Source organism: Jaculus jaculus, chromosome 5 (genome assembly GCF_020740685.1).
Source record: "Jaculus jaculus isolate mJacJac1 chromosome 5, mJacJac1.mat.Y.cur, whole genome shotgun sequence".
Lineage (NCBI taxonomy): Eukaryota > Metazoa > Chordata > Mammalia > Rodentia > Dipodidae > Jaculus > Jaculus jaculus.
The window spans coordinates 126,780,813-126,802,174 of NC_059106.1; the positions used below are offsets into that span (position 1 = coordinate 126,780,813).

Genomic DNA, 21,362 nt, shown 5'->3' on the forward strand with positions numbered 1-21,362 from the left:
CAAGTGCTGGGATTAAAGGTGTGCACCACCATGCCCGTCTCTTTTCTTTTTAAGTACTGGGGATAGAACCCAGGGCATTATGCATGCTAGACAAGCATTCTACCACTAGCTATATCTCCAACCCTAAATTTAGTATGTTCCCCCTGTTCCTATCAATATTATTTTTTATATTGTCAAAAGAAGATTATTAAAATCTGTATCTAAGCATGATTTTTTGCATGAGATGATGAAAAACACTAGCAAACAGTAGTCAAAAACAGCTTAAGCTGACATGGTGGCACACTTTTAATCCTAGCACTTGGGAGGCAGAGGTAGGAGGATTGCCATGAGTTCAAGCCACCCTGAGATTACATAGTGAATTCCAGGTCATCCTGGGCTAAAGCGAAACCCTACCTTGGGAAAAAAAAAAACAAAAAACAGTTTAGGTCTGGTGGGATGGCTGAGTAGGTAAACTCTGCTTGCTGCACAAGCTTGGGTCCTGAGTTTAGATCCCTGGCACCCATGTAAAAGCCAGGCACTATATGTACCTGGAATCCCAGCATTGGGGAGGTAGAGACAGAAAAATCTCCAGGGCTGTCTGGCTAGAGTCTAGTTCCAGGTTTGATGTGAGCCCTTGTTATTATTACCTCAAATAATAAGGTAGAGAGCAATCAAGGAAGACACCTGATACCGACCTCTGGCCTCCCTGGGCTTACATCCATACCAAACACATATACATACAACATTAAAAAAATAAATAGTATAGTTGGCTACTTTGATGACTACCTGTTTCTTGTACATGTTGAGAAAAAAATGGACGAAAGTTAGATGCAGGGCTTAAGGGATGGCTTCGCGGTTAAGGTGCTTGCCTGCAAAGCCAAAGGAGCCAGGTTTGATTCCCCAGGACCCACGTAAGCCATATATACAAGGTGGAACATGCATCTGGAGTTTGTTTGCAGCAGCTGGAGGCCCCAGTGTGCCCATTCTCTCTCCCTCCCTCCCTCCCCCCCTCTCAAATAAATGAACATTTAAAAAAAAAAAGCTTTTAAAAAAATTAAAAGCATGTGTAGGAAAAAAAAAAAACTGTGGCCTTTTGGTTTAGGTTTAACATCCAAAGCTAATCCCAAATGGAAAAATGACTCAGCAATTAAGTGATCCATTCAAATATGAGGGCCTGAAGCCACCTGAGTTTGTATCTCCAGATCCCATGTTAACAGCTAGGAGTGACCATGTGTGCCTACAACCCCAGACCCACAAAAGGGAGCAAAGAGACCAGGGAATTGCCCCAGCTTGTTAAAATAAGCTCCAATATCAGCAAAGACACTGGCTTAGAACTGGAGAGATGGCTCAGCAGTTAAGGCACTAGCCTGTGAAGCCTAAGGACCCAGGTTGGATTCTCCAGGTCCCAAGTAAGCCAGATGCACATGCATTTGGAGTTTTTCAGTGGCTTGAGGCCCTGGCACTCTTATTCTTTCTCTCTCTCTCTCTCTCTCTCGCTCGCTCGCTCGCTCTCTCGCTCTCTCCTCCCCCCTTCTCAAATAAATAAATAAAAATATTTTTAAGAACTGTCTTAAATAAGAACAGACATAAGAGCAATGGAATAGGACACCCGTCACAACTCTGACCACCACAGGCGAGTGAATGGGGTACCGTAAGAGCACAAGGATGTGCACATACCACACATGCACACTTATACATGAGCAAAAACAGTCATAATCCATAAAATAAAAAGTGATAAATTAGGTTTCATTAGAAATAGAAACTTTCCTCAAAAGGCACTTTAAAAAAAGCCATACCCTCAGAGAAATTGCATGAAATCATGTATCTGATAAAAGGTTTTTATCTATACTATAAATAATTTAGGTTGGAAAGATGGATTAGTGGTTAAGGCACTTGCCTGCAAAGCCAAAGAACCCAGGTTCAGTTTCCCAAGACCCACATTAGCCAGATGCACACGGTGGCACATGCATCCAAAGGCCCTAGTGTGCCCATTTTCTCTCTATTTGCCTCTTTCTTTCTCAACCCCTCTAAATAAATAAATAAATAAATAAAGATTTTTTTGAGCAAGAAGTTACATAAAAATAGGAAAGTAAGGGCTGGAGAGGTGGTTTAGTATTAAGGCACTTACTTGTGAAGCCTAAGGACCCAGGTTCAATTCCCTAGGATCCACATAAACCAGATGCACAAGATGGCACATGTGTTTGGAGTTCATTTGCAGGGCTAGAGGCCCTGGCATGCCCATTCTCTCTCTCTCTCTCTCTCTCTCTCTCTCTCATAAATAAATAAATAAATAAAATATTTAAAAATAGAAAGAGAAAAACAGGAAAATAACTCAATTTTTCAAATAAATAGACTATACGTGACAGATGCCGAACATCATTAGTAGGGAAGTGTAGTTAAAACTAGAGTTTAAGACTGTGGAGATGGTTAAGGACCCAGGTTTGACTCCCCAATACCCATGTAAAGCCAGATGCACAAGGTGGCATATGCGTCTGAAGATCTTTTGCAGCAGCTAGAGGCCCCGGCATGCCCGTACTCTATCTATTTGTGTGCCTGCCTGCCTACCTACCTGCTTACCTACCACTTTCTCTCTCAAATGGATGAATAAAAATATTTTTAAAAGTCCACAGTTTAATTATATTACACAGGAAAGGCTGACCTGAAACTCACAGTGACCCTCCTACTTTAACCTTCTGAGTGCTGTGATGATAGGCGTGAGGCACCACACCTGGCTGTAATAATTACATCTTAATGATTATATAGGATTTAAAGATCTTGTACATGTATTATCTTTTTGTTTTTATTGTGTGTGTGTTTTGTTTATTGAGACAAAATCTCATGTAACCCAGCTTGGTCTTGAACTCTTGATCATCCTACCTCCTTTTCCTGAGATTGCAGGAGTGCACCACCATATATTATCCTAATTCCTCCTGACAAGAGCCGTGTGAAAGTAGAAGGCCAGCTAAGAATTCTAAATGCATTTGTTCTCATATTCATCTAGTTAGAAGTACTTCAATTGAGTCCTACTCTGTGCTGTTCCCATCACTGGGTCATAAGAAGACCAGGTCTGCCTTCCAGACCCTCCTTAGTTTGTCACTCAAAGACATTTCACTAGAAGATAGTACAATCAGATTCTCTGATTCAATTTTGTTTTCTGTGAAGGGCAGCTGGGATCAAGAAGGAGATGTGGGCTGGAATAGCTTTGTGGTTAAAGTTGCTTGCTTGCAAACCCTGACAGCCCAGGTTTGATTCTCCAGTACCCACATAAAAACATAAAGCCAGATGCATAAAGTGACACATGTGTCTGGAGTTTGTTTACAGTGGCAGGAGGCCCTGGCACACCCATACTCACTTTCTTTTCTTACAAATAACTTTTTAAATTTTTATTTATTTATTTGACAGAAAGAAAGAGGGGGAGAGAAAGAGAGAATGGGCACACCAGGGCCTCCAGCCCCTGCAAACGAACTCCAGACATATGTGCCACCTTGTGCATCTGGCTAATGTGGGTCCTGGGAAATAGAACCTGGGTCCTTTGGCTTTTCAGGCAAACACCTTAACTGGTAAGCCATCCCTCCAGCCCACAAATAATTTTTTATAAAAATATTTTTATTGGGCTGGAGAGATGGCTTAGCGGTTAAGCGCTTGCCTGTGAAGCCTAAGGACCCCGGTTCGAGGCTCGGTTCCCCAGGTCCCACGTTAGCCAGATGCACAAGGGGGTGCACGCGTCTGGAGTTCGTTTGCAGTGGCTGGAAGCCCTGGCACGCCCATTCTCTCTCTCTCTCTGTGTCTGTCACTCTCAAATAAATAAATAAAAAATGAACAAAAAAATATTTTTATTTATTTATTTGCAAGCAGAGAGAGAAGTGAGATAGTCAGAATGGGTATACCAGGACCTCCAGCTACTGCAGACGAACTCCACACACATGCCTCATTTTGTGCATCTGGCTTTATGTGGGTACTAGGGACTCTAACTCTAGTCAGTAGGCTTTATAGGCAAGCACCCTTACCACTGAGTCATCTCTCCAGCCCAATAAATGATATTTAAAAAAGGAAGAAGAAGAAGCCAGGTGTGGTGGCGTACACCTTTAATCCCAGCACTTGGGAGGCAGAGGTAAGAGGATCACCGTGAGTTCGAGGCCACCCTGAGACTACATACATAGTGAATCCCAGGTCATCCTGAGCTAGACAGAAACCCTACCTCAAAAAACCAATAAAAGAAAAAGAAAGCTGAGTGTGGTAGCACATGCCTTTAATGTTAGCACTCTTCTGAGATAGGAGGATTGCTATGAATTCAAGCCAGCCTGAGTGAGATTACACAGTGAATGAATTCCAGGTTAACCTGGGCTAGAGTGAGAGCCTACCTCAAACAAAGAAGGAGGTAGATTTTATTATTATTTTTATTATTATTGCAGGCTAGAAAAGGCTTCTACTTTAGGAAACTCAGAAAGCACATCACCTTAGCAAGGGTTAGCAGTGGCCACTAGAACCAGAAATAAGATATGTCACCTCCTTTTGGCCTGAGTCCGGAACTGATCACCAGTAACCTGTAGGAATGCCAGATAGTGTTTGGTCTTTGCCCTGGAGGTGACCCTGCACGAGATCAACCCAGCATCCCATCTACAGTGAACCTACCTGACTAGCCTTCCCTAGGCAAGACCAGGTTGACTCAGTGGAAGGGTATTCTTAGTTCTCTATCATGATAGAATCTAGATCTTTCCTTTTTATTCCCATCAGGAATGTGATAGATTTATAGTCACTGAATACCATATACTGTCTACTTTGTATGAGCTACCAGAACTGGAAGGACCACTAGTACAGTCCTCAGAAAAGAGCTTTTGAGACAAAGGCAGGCTGTTGCAGTCAGGTTCGCTTTGCTGGCAGAAATCACCCAACCAGAACAGCTTGCAGGGGAAAAAGGGTTTATTTTGGCTTATAAGCTCAAGGGAAAGCTCCATGGTGACAGGGAAAACGATGGCATGAGCAGAGGGTGGACCTCACCCCTGGCCAACATCAGGTGGACAATAGCAGCAGGAGAGTGTGCCCAACACTGGCATGGGGAAACTGACTATATCACCCATAAGCCCACCCCCAACAATACACTGCCTCTAGGAGTTAGTTCCCAAATCTCCACCAGCTGGGAACCTAGCTTCAGAATTAGCCTACATTTACGGGAACTCAGGTGAAACAGTTACTTCAGGTACTTCACTTTGAGACTCGCAAGGGAAACTTTATGGTGAGGGAAATCATTTCAACTTTGTTTTGTATAATTAGTAGCTCTACAGCATCTGAGAGACGTGCGGGAGGAGCACACCATACTACTGGTTGCTGTGACTCAGCTTCCTTCTAGGGTGAGGCTCTATGGATAGTTTAGACATGTGCCCATAGTCCAGGCCAAGCCAGAACTCTTGCACTGAACCTTAGGAATTGCAGATACTGCCTCAAAGAGACTGATCTCAGTACTGTGTCCCTATCCTACTTCATCTATTGTTCTGTTTGTACAGGTATGTGTGGAAAAGTGAAAGGCCACTTTATCATTCACACATCGACAAACCAGTAGTATATAAAAGAAGAGGTGAGTTGAGCTTTTTCTCACTTGTGCCAGGTAGCAATGCAGTTGTAGAATGGCAGCTGTCTAGACGTGAGAGGAGAATGTGTAAGTACATTTTTTACTCTGCAGTGCTTCTGTGCATGTCTACATCCAAAGGAACACAAGCCTTTATTTCAGAAACTTGTCACGATATTCAGAACAGAGCTTAAGTTTCCATCAAATTCTAACATCCTCTGACTTTTAGAAAAACTCTGTCTGAAAAATTGCTTATAGAGTGTCTTGATTCTTCTTTTTTTTTTTAAGATTTATTTTTATTCATTTATTAGAGACAGAGAGAGAGGGAGAGAAAGCACCAAGCACATCTGGCTTATGTGGGACCTGGAGAATCGAACCTGGGTCCTTAGACTTCGCAGGCAGGCACCTTAACTGCTAAGCCTTCTCTCTAGCCCTTGATTGTTCTTTTAAATTGCGATAAAATGTACTATTTTAGTAAAAGTTTTTTGTTTTTCAAGATAGGGCCTTACTCTAGCTCAGGCTGACCTAAAATTCACTATGTAGTCTCAGGGTGGCCTCAAACTCACAGTGATTCTTCCACCTCTGCCTCCAGAGTTCTGGGATTAAAGGCATATGCCACCATGCCCAGCTTTCTATTTTAGTAATTTTTCAAAAAGATTTTATTTTTATTTATTTGAGAGAGAGAGGGAATGGGTATACCAGGGCCTCTAGCCACTACAAACAAACTCCAGATGCATGTGTCACCATGTACATCTGGCTTACGTGGGACCCGGAGAATCAAACCTGGGTCCTTTAGCTTCACAGGCATGTGCCTTAATCTCTCCAGCCCCTATTGTAGTAATTTTTAATTAGTTTCCTAATGCCCTTCATCCTGCTTCAGTTTCACCTAAATGTCACATTCATGTATTGCTCTGATACAATCAAAATGAAGAAACCAGATGGCTGTGAATAGTGCCCACTTGTAACCCCAGCACTGGGGAGGTTAAGAAAAGGATCTCAAGACTTTTAGGCCAGACTGACAAAAAAGCCAGAAAAAGAAAAGCAAAGCAAAGAAACCATCTTTGACTTTGCAAGGAGGTTGGTGTGAGTGGAAAGTCTCTTTGCCTGGGTTCTGCCCCTGTGGCTCCAAAGAGATCATCTTTAGTTACAGCGCTGTTAAGGAAACTCTCAGTTGTAAGTTAACTTTTGCTTTTTATTTCCATTTCCAGAAATGGTGGTGAACCTACAAAAACAATTTAGTATGCTGGTTGATCCAACACCAGTGGTTGAAAAGAAAGGCCCCTCAAGTTTTCAGTTCAACTGGACTGAAGAAGGTACTGATAGAACTTGTTTCCATGGACATAGCCTCCAAGGAGTCTTCATAAAGAAAGGCCATTCATTGATAACCAAGAATTCATTGTATTGGCTTAGTACCCAGAAATTTTGTAAAAGGTAGGTTATGCCACTCAAAAGATACAAGACATGACAAAATCTCCAGTTTGGCCTATAGAGTGTTCTTTTCTAATTGAAAAAAATAACATATATAGGGCTGGAGAGATGGCTTAGCGGCTAAGCGCTTGCCTGTGAAGCCTAAGGACCCTGGTTCAAGGCTCAATTCCCCAGGACCCATGTTAGCCAGATGCACAAGGGGGCACACACATCTGGAGTTTGTTTGCAGTGGCTGGATGCCCTGGCGCACCCATTCTCTCTCTCTCTGCCTGTTTCTCTCTCTGTTGTTCTCAAATAAGCAAAAAAAAAAAAAAAATTTAAAAAGAAAGAAAAGAAAAATAACATATATAAGTGCAAAAAAAGTACCACATAAAAAAGAGCCACACAAGTTTTTATTGGAATTTAGTTGTTTGTGTAGTTGGTTTTTGTCCTTTCAGTGCTAGAGATTAAACAAGGGCTGAGTACATGCTTAACTACATACACACTCTTCCACAGAGGCTCACCTGTGGCCCCAGAAGATTATAAGCTGAGTACATTGAGTCTTGTGTATGAGTTTGAGGGAAACTGGTGAAATTTTTAAAAGATGTTATCACATAGTTAGCACACACTATTTCCCGTGGCTTGATTAAGCTGTGATACTGCCAGGCATACACATGCCAGTGAATGCTGATCATAAGAGCCCACTATATTTTTAGTACATATTATTCCTTTGGGGGGGTATATTATATACACCATGCTACTTGCCTCCTGGGTCTTCAAGTATTTCCTAAGAATCAAGATACTCTCTTTTTTGTTTTGTTTTTTGAGGTAGGATCTTGCTCTAGTTCAGGCTGACCTGGAATTCACTATGTAGTCTCAGAGTGGCCTCAAACTCATGGCGATCCACCTACCTCTGCTTCCCAAGTGCTGGGATTAAAGGCATGTGCCACCACGCCCGGCTAAGATACTCTTTTAAGTAAACATAATATAGTTAGCCAGAACCTGGTATAATGTGAGTACTCATCAAGTGTTTCTTTTAATAAAATTTAAAATATTTTTACTTACTTATAGCAGAGAGAGAATGGATGTACCAGGGCCTCTTGCCACTACAAACAAACTCCGGATGCATGCATCACCATGTGAATCTAGTTTTACATGGAGATTGGGGAATTGAATGAGCCCAGGCTGTCAGGCTTTGTAAGCAAGCCTCTTTAACTGCTAAGCTATCTCTCCAGACCCCAAGTGTTTCTTGAATGAACAAATGAATGAACGAATAATGTCCACCACAGAGTCGTGTTATGTAGCTCTGACTGGTCTATAACTCACTAGATAGACCAGACTTGAATTTGCAGTTTTTCTCCTGCCTCTGCCTCCTGAGTTCTGAGATTATAGGTATGAGCTGCCTTATAACTCAGTTTTTAAAGATTTCCTTCAAAATGTTTAAAATGAAAAGGATTTGATGTTCACGAGTGCTTATCTTCCCATAGAATTTTGATATGCCAAAGGACTTAATTTTGTGTGTGCCAGAGAAGCCTGTTTTCTCTGAGAGCACTCTGAGTCAGGATCTAATTAGAGAAAGGCCACCAGCCTTCTCAGGATATAGGAAGTGGCTCATCCCTCCTGCCAAGGCAGAGCTGCCATCCTAGTAAGTAGGCTATGGTGGAGCATGCCTTTAATGCCAGCACTCAGGCTGAGGTAGGAAGATCATCATGAGTTCAAGGCCAGCGTTGGCTACATATTGAAATCCAGATCAGACTGGGCTAGCATGAGACCCTGTCTCAAAAAAATGAACAACGAAAACCCAATCCCCTGCACAGTGTAGATACTAAGCTAGGCCAAAAGACCTGTCTAGGCAATGGCTCTGACTCCTTCCACAGGAGAAATAGAGCTGTGCTTTTTCTGGTTTCATTCCACAGGAAATGGAGGTCCTTGGTGAGACACCACAAAAATTTGAACTTCTAAAACTAACCTTTTTTGTTTTTCTTTCAGTTTTTTGAGGTAGGGTCTCACTCTAGTCCAGGCGAATTTGGCATTCACTATGTAGTCTGAGGTTAACCATTTTTTTAAACAATAATTTCTAAAACATCAACTCAAATATGTTACAAATTTGAACCAAAACATTAACTAGAGTAATTTAACTTTTTGTCTGCAAAATTCAGAGACTATTCCTTTCCCATACCATTGAACCTCAAGGATGGGTATAACCTTACACTGCTCCCCTCTTCTTTATTAACTGTGGATATAAAGGCGTTTGTATAAACGTCCATTGATCACCTACATGCTAAGGACATCACCACTTATGCTCATTGTAGAATAATTGGCAATAGCCAAATTATAGCATGCTATCCTTTGTTTTTACCTCTTAGGACTTTAGGATAGTTTTCTTAATTTATTCTGGGGCATAATCCATTTTACAGTACTGTTTGAAGTTTAACAAGCTAGTATCAGTGACCTTGGACCCTTCATCTTTCTGGTGCAGAAATAGAGCTCTTTTATGGTCCTTCAGTAAAAAAACAGCACTTGTTCAGTTTTGAAAATTTTTTTCCTGAAAAAATCTCATAGCTGAAACTTTAAAATGAGGAAGAAACCCAGGCATGGTGGTACACCCTTTAATCCCAGTACTCAGGAGGCAGAAGTAGGAGGATTGTTGTGAGTTCGAGGCCAGCCTGAGACTACAAAGTGAATTCCAGGTCAGCCTCGGCTACAGCTAGACCCTACCTAAAATAAATAAATAAATTAGAAAGAAAAGCAGAGGCCACTATGTTTGGGCAAAATGCTGTCCATGGCTTGTACTTTATCTTAAACTAATCAGTGATAAGCATAAAGGATTTTTTTTTTTAATAAGGTTACTTCTTTTCTAAAATGTATATTTATTTGTGAGCAGAGAGAGAAGAAAAAGTATGGGTATACCAGTGCCTCTTGCCATTGTAAATGAACTCTAGACACATGTTCCATTTTTCTTTTCTTGACTGTATGTGGGTGCTAGGGAATCAGACCTAGGCCAGCAGGTTTTGTAAGCAAGCACCTTTAACTGCTGAGCCATCTCCCCAGAACCCCCTATAAAGGCTTTTTTGTAACTTTTTTTTTTTTTTTTTTTTTGAGGCAAGCCCAACAGACTGTCCTTTTTTTCATGCGAGAGAGTGAGACAGAGAATTGATGTGCCAGAGCCTTCAGCCACTGCAGTTGAACTCCAGACCTGTGTGCCACCCTGTATGCATGTGCGACCTTGCCTGCTTGCATCATCTTGTACATCTGGCTTATGTGGGACCTGGAGAATTGAACATGAGTCCTTAGGGTTCACAGGCAAGGCTAAGCCATCTCTCTTCTCCCCTCCATAAAGGCTTTTAGTTTCCTACTAATGAAACATTGTACACAGTTGACTTTATTATATACTATTAAAATAGCCTTAGGAGTAAATGAAAATAAAACATTTAAAGAAGTGGAGGGGAGTAGATTTTGAGGGACCTTGCTATTTGCCAAGCACAAGGTTAAGTGCCTAATATATGCTCTTACTGAATCATCTCACCAGCCCAAAGAAGTGCAATTACTATTACTTTATAGACAAGAGAACTGAGAACACTTATCCCAGCAACCACTGGTGGTGGCAGAGCTTTGGTGCAAATACAAGCATCCAGCAATTTAGGACCATATACATTATATGTAAGCCATCTAGTCTCTGGATGGGTGTTTACTTATCTTATTTTATTTTCCTTTTTAGAGAGAGCGAAAGAGAGGAGAGGCAAACAGAGAGAATTGGCATGCCAGGGCCTCAGCCACTGCAATCGAATTGCAGATGCTTGTGTCACCTAGTGGATATGTGTGACCTTGTGCTTGCCTCAGCTTTGTGTGTCTGGCTTAATGTGAGATCTGGAGTTTTGAAACATGGATCCCTAGGCTTCACAGGCAAGCGCCTTAACTGCTAGACCCTCTCTCCAACCTGTTTATTTGGGGGTTTTTTGGTTGTTTGTTTTGTTTCTTTCTTTGTTTTTTTGTTTGTTTGTTTGTTTTGGGGGGTTATTTTTGAGGTAGGGTCTCCCTCTAGCCCAGTCTGACCTGGACTTCACTATGTAGTCTCGGGGTAGCCTCAAACTCATGGCACTCCTCCTACTTCTTCCTCCCAAATGCTGGGATTAAAGGCATGTGCCACCATGCCCTGTGTCTGTTTACTTGTTTTAAACTTACCTATGGCCGGGAGCAATGAGTCCTGTACGTAACTAGCTTAAGGATTTGTCAGCATAGCTCAACCTGCTTTCCCTTGCTACTCGTACACTATTTGGAAGCAGATTATAAGTGTCATATTTTGAAAAATAAAATCATTAAACCATTAGACATTTAAAATAAATGGTAATTCTTTAGTCTTGCAGTTAGAGTTAGATTTCTTAGTTATGGTATCACTTATTTTACTTCATTTACTTACTTGCCTATTTATTTATTTGTATATTTATTTCTTTAGTTGAAAGCAGATGAACTCCAGACACATGCACCACTTTCTGCAACTGGCTTTATGTGGCTACTGGGGAATTGAACCACATCATTAGGCTTTGCAGGCAAGCGCCTTAACCTCTGAGCCATCTCTCCAGCATGGTATCATTTCTTTTAATGAGTTGCATTCAGAAACCAAATAAGAGCCATCTTTTAAAAAATATTTTATTTTATTTTTTATTTATGTGAGGGGGAAAGAGAATGGACACTCCAGGACCTCTAGCCACTGCAGATTCTCTTGCTACTGCAAACAAACTCCAGACACATGCTCTACCATGTGCATCTGGCTTACGTGGGTACTAGGGTCTTGAACCTGGGTCTTTAGGCTTCTCAGGCAAGCACCTTAATTGCTAGGCCATCTCTCCAGCCTAGGTCCAACCTTTGCAAGTGAATAAAATATCTCTAAAGTGTTTTAGCTGCTAAAGTCCCTTCTTATGTCTCTTTTTCTCCATATTATTTACTTGTTGAAACATCCAGGACAGGGCTGGAGGGATGGCTTAGCGGTTAAGGTGTTTGCTTGCAAAGCCAAAGGACTCAAGTTCGATTCCCCAAGACCCATGTTAGCCAGATGTACAAAGTGGCACATGCATCTGGAGATGGCTTAGTGGTTAAGCGCTTGCCTGTGAAGCCTAAGGACCCTGGTTCGAGGCTCGGTTCCCCAGGTCCCACGTTAGCCAGATGCACAAGGGGGCGCACGCATCTGGAGTTCGTTTGCAGAGGCTGGAAGCCCTGGCGCACCCATTCTCTCTCTCTCCCTCTATCTGTCTTTCTCTCTGTGCCTGTCGCTCTCAAATAAATAAATTAATTAATTAAAAAAAAAGAAAAAGAAAAAAAATATGCCCAGAGTATAGCAAAGTATAGCTCAGTATAGAGTGTTTGCCTAGCATGCACAAAACCTTGGGTTCCATTCCCACACTAAAAATAGTACAGAATCTCTCCCTGTATGCTCTAGTTTGCTTTGCCATAAGAAGGAAGGCAGTGACCCACCTGGAATAAAGTAACCCAAGGTCGGCACTTTAAGACCTGCTTTCTTGTATTATCTGTGTCCCCTCTATGGTGGCTGTGGACAATGAAAAAAATTGCCTTGGTCTTAACAGTTGTTCTAAGTCCCTTCTAACTCATACTTGAAGGTTAATCATATGTACTTACTGAGTTATGTAAGAGATGTCCAAAGGATGGATGCATGGATTTCTGAATTTCCCTTTAATGATAAACTAACTCCTTTTTTTCACCTTTTTAGTTATTGTAAACATGTGACAACCTATGAAGAATCAAATTTTTCTCTGAGTTATCAATTTATTCTAAATATCTTCTCCTTCTTACTACGAATAAAGACTTCTGTTCTCCATGAGGAAGTGAGCTTAATTGAAAAGAAGCTTTTCAAAAAAAAGTACAGTGAAGCAAAAAAGAATTCTTCAGGATCCAAGAAAGTAAGAAGATAAGTGAGAAAAATGACAGAGAAACATTTTTTAAATTAAATTTAATTTTATATGTTATAATAGATTACATTGTTTTATCCCATCACTCCTGCTTTCTTTCCCCTGGGTAACCTCCTCAGTGGGGTTATGGTATTCACTCTGGGATCATAAAGATCTTAGTCAGTCCCTATGAGGTAGTGGGGGAATATGTGGAAAATTATTTTCATAATGGTGCTAATGTCAAATTGTAATATATTTCAAGGGATTATGTAAAATAATTTTATTGCATCCATGCAACATATGTACCAAATGTGCAAATGAAAATATATGTTGTGGAGCTGGAGAGATGGCTTATCAGTTAAGTGCACTTCTTGTGCAAATATGAGGGCTTGAGAGTGTCTGAGACTACCACTTGTGCACACATGAGCTTGTCACTGCAAACAAATGCCCACTTTGGCTGGGGACTTGAATTCTAGCTGACAGCCTTTATAAGCAAGCTCCTTTAACTGCTGAGCCATCTTCCCATCCCCTGAATTTTTTTCATAAATGTTCTGGACAATTAAAATAAAAGTTGTAGAAATGGTATACAGAAATTTATATTTATTTTATTTTTTAATTTTTCGAGGTAGGGTCTCACTTTAGCCCAGGCTGACCTGGAATTCACTATGGAGTCTCAGGGTGGCCTTGAACTCATGGCATTCCTCCTAGTCTGCCTCCCGAGTGCTGAGATTAAAGGCATGCGCCACCACACCTGGCTTTCATTTTATTTTTTAAGATAACTTTACCTTTTGCACTGATAAAAAAATAAACAAACAGGTCTTACCTTGTAGCTGTCCTCAAACTCCTCATCCTTCTACATCTGCCTCCAGAGTGTTGATTACAAGCATACACCAAATGTCTGGCTTTAAATTTATATTATATCACTTTCTTACTCTTCACAGAGTAAATTCTAAATACATCAAAGATCTAAACATTAGAAGCTTTCATATATGCATATGTAAAAGTATTATTTGATAATAAGGGTGTGGACTGCAAGGTCACTGAGAAATCCCGCTGGAGCTAATCTGAAAGCCTCCTCCATCAAGACGAGCTGACAGAAAGCTGGAAAAAGCCACACTGCATGCAGTTCAATGGGAGAGAGAAATCACCAATGAAGATACTCAACAGTGGACACTACAAGCCTTATATTTGGCCAGCCAGGCCAAATGAGCCAATGGGTGCAATAGTGGCACATCTGTCATGGGGGAAACCAGCCGCCCTCTAACTTGACTGGAGGCCTGCTCCATGGGAGGGAATACATTTCTGATACTGAAAACTTAAAACAGGGGTAATCATTAGCCCTAGGGGTGTAATGTCTACTCCTGTCTAGCTAAATGTATATACTGTGCTCACCAAACTACCCAGTACACATTTCTCTTAATGTTCATACCCATATATTAATGCTACTCTCACTTTTGGTTAGAGAACCTTCTTTTTTCAGATGGCAGTGACCTTGGGATGACTCAGAAGGCACCATAGTGCTGAGAAGAAGTGACAGAGGAGTGTTCAACACTGAAATATCTCTATCACACCTTCCATGGCTCAGAGTCCATTGTGGAAGAGGTGGCAGAAAGAATGTAAGAGCCAAAGGAAGGGTAAGATTCCTCACAAAGTGCTCCTCCAGACAAAATGGCCTGGATATCCGTGACCTCATAGTTTCTGACACTACCTACACAAGACCATCATAATAGGAGGGAAAAAAAGATCATGACCTCAAAATAAAAGAGAGACTGATTGAGAGGGGGAAGGAATGTGATGGAGAGTGGAGTTTCAAAGAGGAAAGTGGGGGGAGTGAGGGAATTACCATGGGATATTGTTACAATCGTTGAAATTGTCAATAATAAATAAATAAATGAAAAGAAATTAAGTGTGACTGTTTTGATGGTTTTAGAATTGGCAAAGGCTTTCTAAACATTGTTTCAAATCTAGAAGCCAAAAGAGAAGATTAAAAATATGATGGGGGCTGGAGAGATGGCTCAGCGGTTAAGCGCTTGCCTGTGAAGCCTAAGGACCCTGGTTCGAGGCTCGATTCCCCAGGACCCGCGTTAGCCAGATGCACAAGGGGGCACACGCATCTAGAGGCCCTGGCACGCCCATTATCTCCCTCTCTCTGCCTCGTTCTCCGTTGCTCTCAAATAAATAAATAAAATAAAATAAAAAAAAATATGATGGAAGCCGGGCATGGTGGCACACGCCTTTAATCCCAGCACTCAGGAGGCAGAGGTAGGAGATTTACCATGAGCTCTAGGCTACCCTGAGATTACATAGTTAATTCCAGGTTATTCTGGGCCAGAGTGAGAACCTACCTCAAAAAAAAAAGAAGGGCTGGGGAGATTGCTTAGTGGTTAAAGCACTTGCCTGCAAAACCTAAGGACCTAGGTTTGATTCCCCAGTACCCATGTAAGCCAGCTGCACAAGGTGACATGCATCTGGAGGTTGTTAGCAGTGGCTAGAGGCCCCGGCGTGCTCATTCTCATTCATTTATTCATTCTCTCAAGTAAAAAAATAAATAAATCAAAAAAAAATATGATAGAGGGCTGGAGAGATGGCTTGGTGGTTAAGCACTTGCCTGTGAAGCCTAAGGACCCTGATTCGAGGCCTAATTCTCCAGGACCCATGTTAGCCAGATGCACAAGGGGGCACACATGTCTGGAGTTCCTTTGCAGTGGCCGGAGGCCATGGTACGCCCATTCTCTTTATCTGCCTCTTTCTCTCATGTGCTTTCAAATAAATAAAAATAAACAAAAAAAAAATATGATAGAGGGATTTCTCAGTGGTTAAGGTGTTACCCTGCAAAGCCAAAAGACCCAGGTTCAATTCCCCAGGACCCATGTAAGCCAGATGCACAAGGTGACACATGCATCTGGAGTTCGTTTGCACTGGGTAGAGGCCCTGGCATGCCCATTCTCTCTTTCTCTCTCCCTCTCTCTTTTTCTTTCTCTCTCTCTCTCTCTCTTTCTCTCTCTCTCTCCTGTCTGTAATAAATGAACAAAAGTAAAATTTTTAAAAATATGAAGGAGATATAAAAATATAATTTTCTGATAAAAGGAAAAAGGCCAAGCCAAAAAGAAAAACATGGCAGAGTACTCATATTCAAGAAATAAAATGAAAATTAAAAGCCTGGTGTGGTGGTGCACACCTTTAATCCCAGCACTTGAGAAGCAGAGGTAGGATCGCTGTGAGTTCGAGGCCACCATGAGACAATATATTGAGTTGCAGGTCAGCGTGGGTTAAAGTGAGACCCTATTATGAGAAACCTAAAATATTTTGAAAATAAAAAAATAAAAGAAGTGAAAATTAGGTGGAGAAATGGCTCAGTGGTTAAGGCACTTGCCTACAAAGCCTAATAAACCTGGGTTTGATTTCCCAGCACCCAGGTAAAGCCAGTTGCACAAGGTGGAGCATGTGTCTGGAGTTCATTTGCAGTGGCAAGATGCCTTGGCATTCCTATCCTCTGTATCTCTTTCTTAAATAAATAAATAAAATATTTTAAATGCAAATCAAGTACTGTTTTCTTCATATTAAAGAAATATAATACCTGGCGAAGATACTGGCAAATGAGACATTCTTGTTCAGTGTTCACTTACTCAACAAAGACTAAGTCGTTGCTTTGTTCTGGCCATGCTCTGAGCACCAAACATACAGAGGTGTATAAGAAATTAAAATGGCAGCAGAAAAGTAGGAGAGATCTAGAGCCCACATAGGCAGGCAGAAGTGGCTCCAGCAGCGGCGGCACCAGGTCCGCTGGGCCACAGCTGCAAGGCTCAGCTTAAGCCATAGGAAAAGCCAGGTGATGGGATTTTCCACTCACACTGGAGCTCTTCCCAAACTCAAGAAATGTGGAGAACCGCAGTGAACAAGGGAAGAGCAGATCGTAAGGTAGAGGATCACGTGGACCAGCAAGAGAACTAGAGCCACCATCAACAGCCTCCCCTCCCCTACTGCCAGTGCAAGTACCAGCAAGCACCAGAAACACTGAAAGGGAGATCACAGCACCCAGCACCAGCGATCAGAGAATCAGTCTAATGACCCAGCGAGCCTACTTGAACCCACAGTGCACCAAAGAGGGACCCAAGCAGGATCACAACATAACAGACCAAAATCATCCCAAAAAGTAACTGGGATTACACCAGATCAGTACCCGCCAAATGAACCTGGTATATAGGCCTGAAACAGAAGTGCTAATTGCACCTTCCATATCAGGATAAATTATATGTTAAATCTGATGGATGGTCAGATTTGCCATTCTTAAATAAGCTATATTTTGGGCTTGTTATTTGTTGCTTCTTGATTTATAGTGGCTTTGTTTCCTCTTCTGTTATACATTAGGGAAGGGTCTCACTTGGTCACAGCTGACTTGGAACTCTCAACAGACCAGAAATCTTAACCTCCTTGTTGTCAGGATTAAGGGTGTGAGGCACCACACTAAGGAACAGTTAGAGGATTTGGTTGTCATAATACCTACTCTTGCATACTCTGTGCTGGTTTTCATTGAAAGTGTACATTGTTTAGTTAAATTTTGGAATCTGCCTATATTTTGTTCCACTTATCCTACTTGAATACTCCTATAGCAGGCAAACCCAACACCTAAGGTCACTTTTGTAGATACTCTGAGAGTCTTGAGAGCCACACCTAGTACCTTAAGCTCCTACCCTGAAGATAAATAACATCAGATTGATTAATACATCTAATAATAGTGCAGCTAACTAGAAAATCCAAGCACTAAATTATTCCAAGATGCAAATTTTACATACATTAACATTACAAGAAATACCAAAAATCAAGACAATATAAATCCACCAAAAAGTGTTAATGCATCAGAAATGACCTCCAGTGAGAACGAGTTAGAGGAAATGCCTCAGAAAGATTTCAAAAGAATGATTATAAATATGCTCAAAGAAGTCAAAGAAGAAATCAAAAGAATGAAAGAGGAAATCAAAGGAATCAAAGAAGACACAGGACACCAATTTAATGAAATAAAGAGGTTAATACAAGACATAAATAAGGAAATAGAAATAATAAAGAAAAACCAGTCAGAATTACTAGCAATGAAGAACACAGTTAATGAAATAAAAAACTCTGTAGAAAATCTTACCAGTAGAATGGATGAAGGAGAGAACAGAATATCTAAGCTAGAAGACCAGGTGGCAGATTTAATACAGTCCAACAAAGAGAAAGACAAACTAATAGGAAAGTATGAATGGGAATTTCAAGATATTTGGGACACTATGAAAAGGTCAAACATAAGAATTCAGGGTGTAGTAGAAGGAGAAGAATTTCACTCCAAAGTCATAGTAGGTGTCTTCAACAAAATCATAGAAGAAAATTTCCCCCAAATTGGAAAAGAGGTGCCAATAGAGGAATCCTTTAGAACACGAACCAGACAAAACCTGTAAAGAACCTCTCCTCACCATATTATAATTAAACTACCAAACACACAAACCAAAGAAAAGATATTGAAAGCAGTTAGAGAGAAAAATCAAAATTACCTACAAAAGCAAGCCCATCAGGATCACAGCAGATTACTCAAAACAAACTTTAAAAGCCAGAAGGGCTTGGAGTGATGGATTCCAAGTTCTGCAAGATAACAACTGCAAACCAAGGTTACTTTGTCCTGCAAAGCTATCCATTCAAATAGACGGAGAAATAAGGACATTCCATGACAAAAGCAGGCTAAAGGAATATTTGAAGACAAAACAAGCACTATAGAAAATACTTGAAAGAATCCTCCATGCTGAAGAGAAAGAAAAGCATACATATAAGGAACCTGGAAAAAAACAAACAATACTCAAATACTAATTAACACAAGAGAGCAAAGGTAAAAAAAAAAAAGGCAAACATAGATACACACTTTTCAATAATATATCTTAATATCAGTGGCCTCAATGCCCCAACCAAAAGACATAGGTTTGCAGAATGGGTTAAAAAGCAGGATCCTTCAATTTGTTGCCTCCAAAAAAGTCACCTTTCTACAAAGGATGGATACTATCTTACAGTGAAAGGTTGGAAAACAGTGTTTCAAGCAAATCGGCCTAACAAGCAAACAGGGGTTGCTATCCTAATATCTGACATGGTAGACTTCAGTCCAACATTAGTTAGGAAAGAAGGAAGGTCACTTTATATTGATTAAAGGCACACTCCAACAGGAGGACATTACAATCCTAAACATATATGCACCTAACATTTAATGCAATTGCCACCATAATTCCAACGGCATTCTTCATGGAAATAGAAAAAAAAACAATCCAAAAATTCATTTGGAATCACAAAAAACCTTGAATATCTAAATAATACTGAGCAACAAAAATAAGGCTGGGCCGGGTGTGGTGGCACACGCCTTTAATCCTAGCACTTGAGAGGCAGAGGTAGGAGGATTGCCGTGAGTTCGAGGCTACCCTGAGACTCCATAGTGAATTCCAGGTCAGCATGGGCTAGAGTGAGACCCTACCATGAAAAAATAAAAACAAAAACAAACAAAGCAAAAAAATAAGGCTAGTGGTATCACCATACCTGATTTTAACCTATACTACAGAGCCATAGTAACAAAAACAGTATGGTACTGGCACAAAAACAGACATGTAGATCAATGGAACAGAGTAGAGGACCTAGGTGTAAGTCCGGGTAGCTATAGCCACCTGATACTCGATAAAAATGCCAAAAATACTCATTAGAGAAAACACAGCCTCTTCAACAAATGGTGCTGAAAAAATTGGATATGTATCTGTAGAAGGATGAAAATAAATCCTTCTCTCTCTCCATTCACAAGAATTAAGTCCAAATGGATTAAATACCTTGACATCAGACCTCAAACTCTGAAACTGCTAGAGGAAAAAGTAGGAGAAATCCTTCAACATACTGGTCTTGGCAAAGACTTTCTGAATATAAACCCAATTTCTCGGGCAATAAAACCACAGATTAACCCCTGGGGCCTCATGAAATTACAGAGATTTTGTATGGCAAAGGACACTGTGAATAAAGCAAAGGGGCAATCTACAGAATGGGAAAAAAATTTGCCAGCTATATATCTGAGAGAGGATTAATATCTAGGATATACAAAGAACTTAATTAAATATTAAATAATAAACCAAACAACCCAATTAAAAAGCGGGCTATGGAACTAAATAGAGAGTTCTCAAAAGAAGAAACGTGGATAGCATATAAGCACCTAAAGAATGTTCTACATCCCTAGTCATCAGGGAAATGCAGATTAAAACTACATTGAGCCGGGCGTGGTGGCACCCGCTTTAATCCCAGCACTCAAGAGGCAGAGGTAGGAGGATCGCCATGAGTTCGAGGCCACCCTGAGACTACATAGTGAATTCCAGGTCAGCCTGAGCCAGAGTGAGACCCTACCTCGAAAAACCAAAAAAATAAAAAATAAAATAAAACTACATTGAGATTCCATCTCACTCCTGTCAGATTGGCTACCATCATGAAAACAAATGACCATGAATGCTGGCAAGGATGTGAAAAAAGAGGAACCTTTCTACACTGTTGGTGGGAATGCAATCTGGTCCAGCCATTGTGTGGAGGTTCCTAAGACAGCTAAACATAGATGTACCATATGACCCAGCTATAGCACTGCTATGCATATATCCTAAGGACTCATCTCATTACCTTAGAGATACTTGCTCAAACATGTTTATTGCCACTCAGTTCAAAAGAGTTAGGAAATGGAACCAGTCTATATGTCCCTCAACTGATGAATGGATAATGAAGATAATGGCACATTTATACAATGGAGTTCTACTCAGTGGTAAAGAAAAATGAAGTTATGAAATTTGTAGGAAAATGGATGGATCTAGAAAGAATTACACAAGGAGAGGTAACCCAGACCCAGGAAGCCAAATGTCGCATGTTCTCTCTCATATGTGGATCCTAGCTACAGATGATTGGGCTTCTGTGTGAGTAGGAAGAAAACTTAGTAGCAAAGGCCAGTAAGCTAGAAAATAAATATAAAATATAAAGGGAAGAGAAAGGAAGAGGGGTACTTAATAGGATGGTACTGTATATATGTAAGTAGAAGAATAGATTAATGGGGGTGAAAAGGCCCAAAGTGAGGTCAGGGGAAAAGATTGAGTAAAGGAAAGGTGGACAGAGGGCTAATCAAAGAGGATATAAATAAATCATATAGAATCCTACTTTTTTGGACAGTAGAACACTCAAGAGCCATATATTGTTGCCAGAAAATTTTCAGTGCCAGGGATGGGATACCTTCCAGTGAGTGGTTGGCCAGGGAGATTCCCTGATGCTCCCAAAATTTTACAGGCCATTGCTGAGGCACTTGGTTTCTCACCAGGAATAGAAGGTAAGACCCTATTTCTGTCTGGCTAAATGTAGTAGCAGACGTTATACCCCTAGGGCTCATGACTAGCCCTGTTTTAAGTTTTCAGTATCAGAGATGTATTCCCTACCATGGAGCAAGCCTCCAATCCAATTAGTTGGTTTCCATCATGACAGGCATGCCACTATGG

General features: G+C 40.9%; 1 protein-coding gene across 3 annotated transcripts in view; it reads left to right on the top strand.

Annotated features, from left to right (window-relative positions):
- Nucleotides 1-13,979, top strand: part of Taf1b (TATA-box binding protein associated factor, RNA polymerase I subunit B) — a 76,606-nt gene extending 62,627 nt beyond the window's left edge. The window contains exons 13-16 of one of the 3 annotated variants that reach the window (XM_045149662.1): nucleotides 5,481-5,551; nucleotides 6,751-6,973; nucleotides 12,672-12,861; nucleotides 13,791-13,979. In XM_045149662.1, coding sequence (XP_045005597.1) covers nucleotides 5,481-5,551; nucleotides 6,751-6,973; nucleotides 12,672-12,861; nucleotides 13,791-13,802 — 496 coding nt within the window. In that variant the 3' untranslated portion in view covers nucleotides 13,803-13,979. Of the gene's footprint in view, nucleotides 1-5,480; nucleotides 5,552-6,750; nucleotides 6,974-12,671; nucleotides 13,455-13,790 lie in introns of those variants that run through there. The other 2 variants (XM_045149661.1, XM_045149663.1) reach the window with 2 other exon arrangements.
- Nucleotides 13,980-21,362: the final 7,383 nt, after the last annotated feature.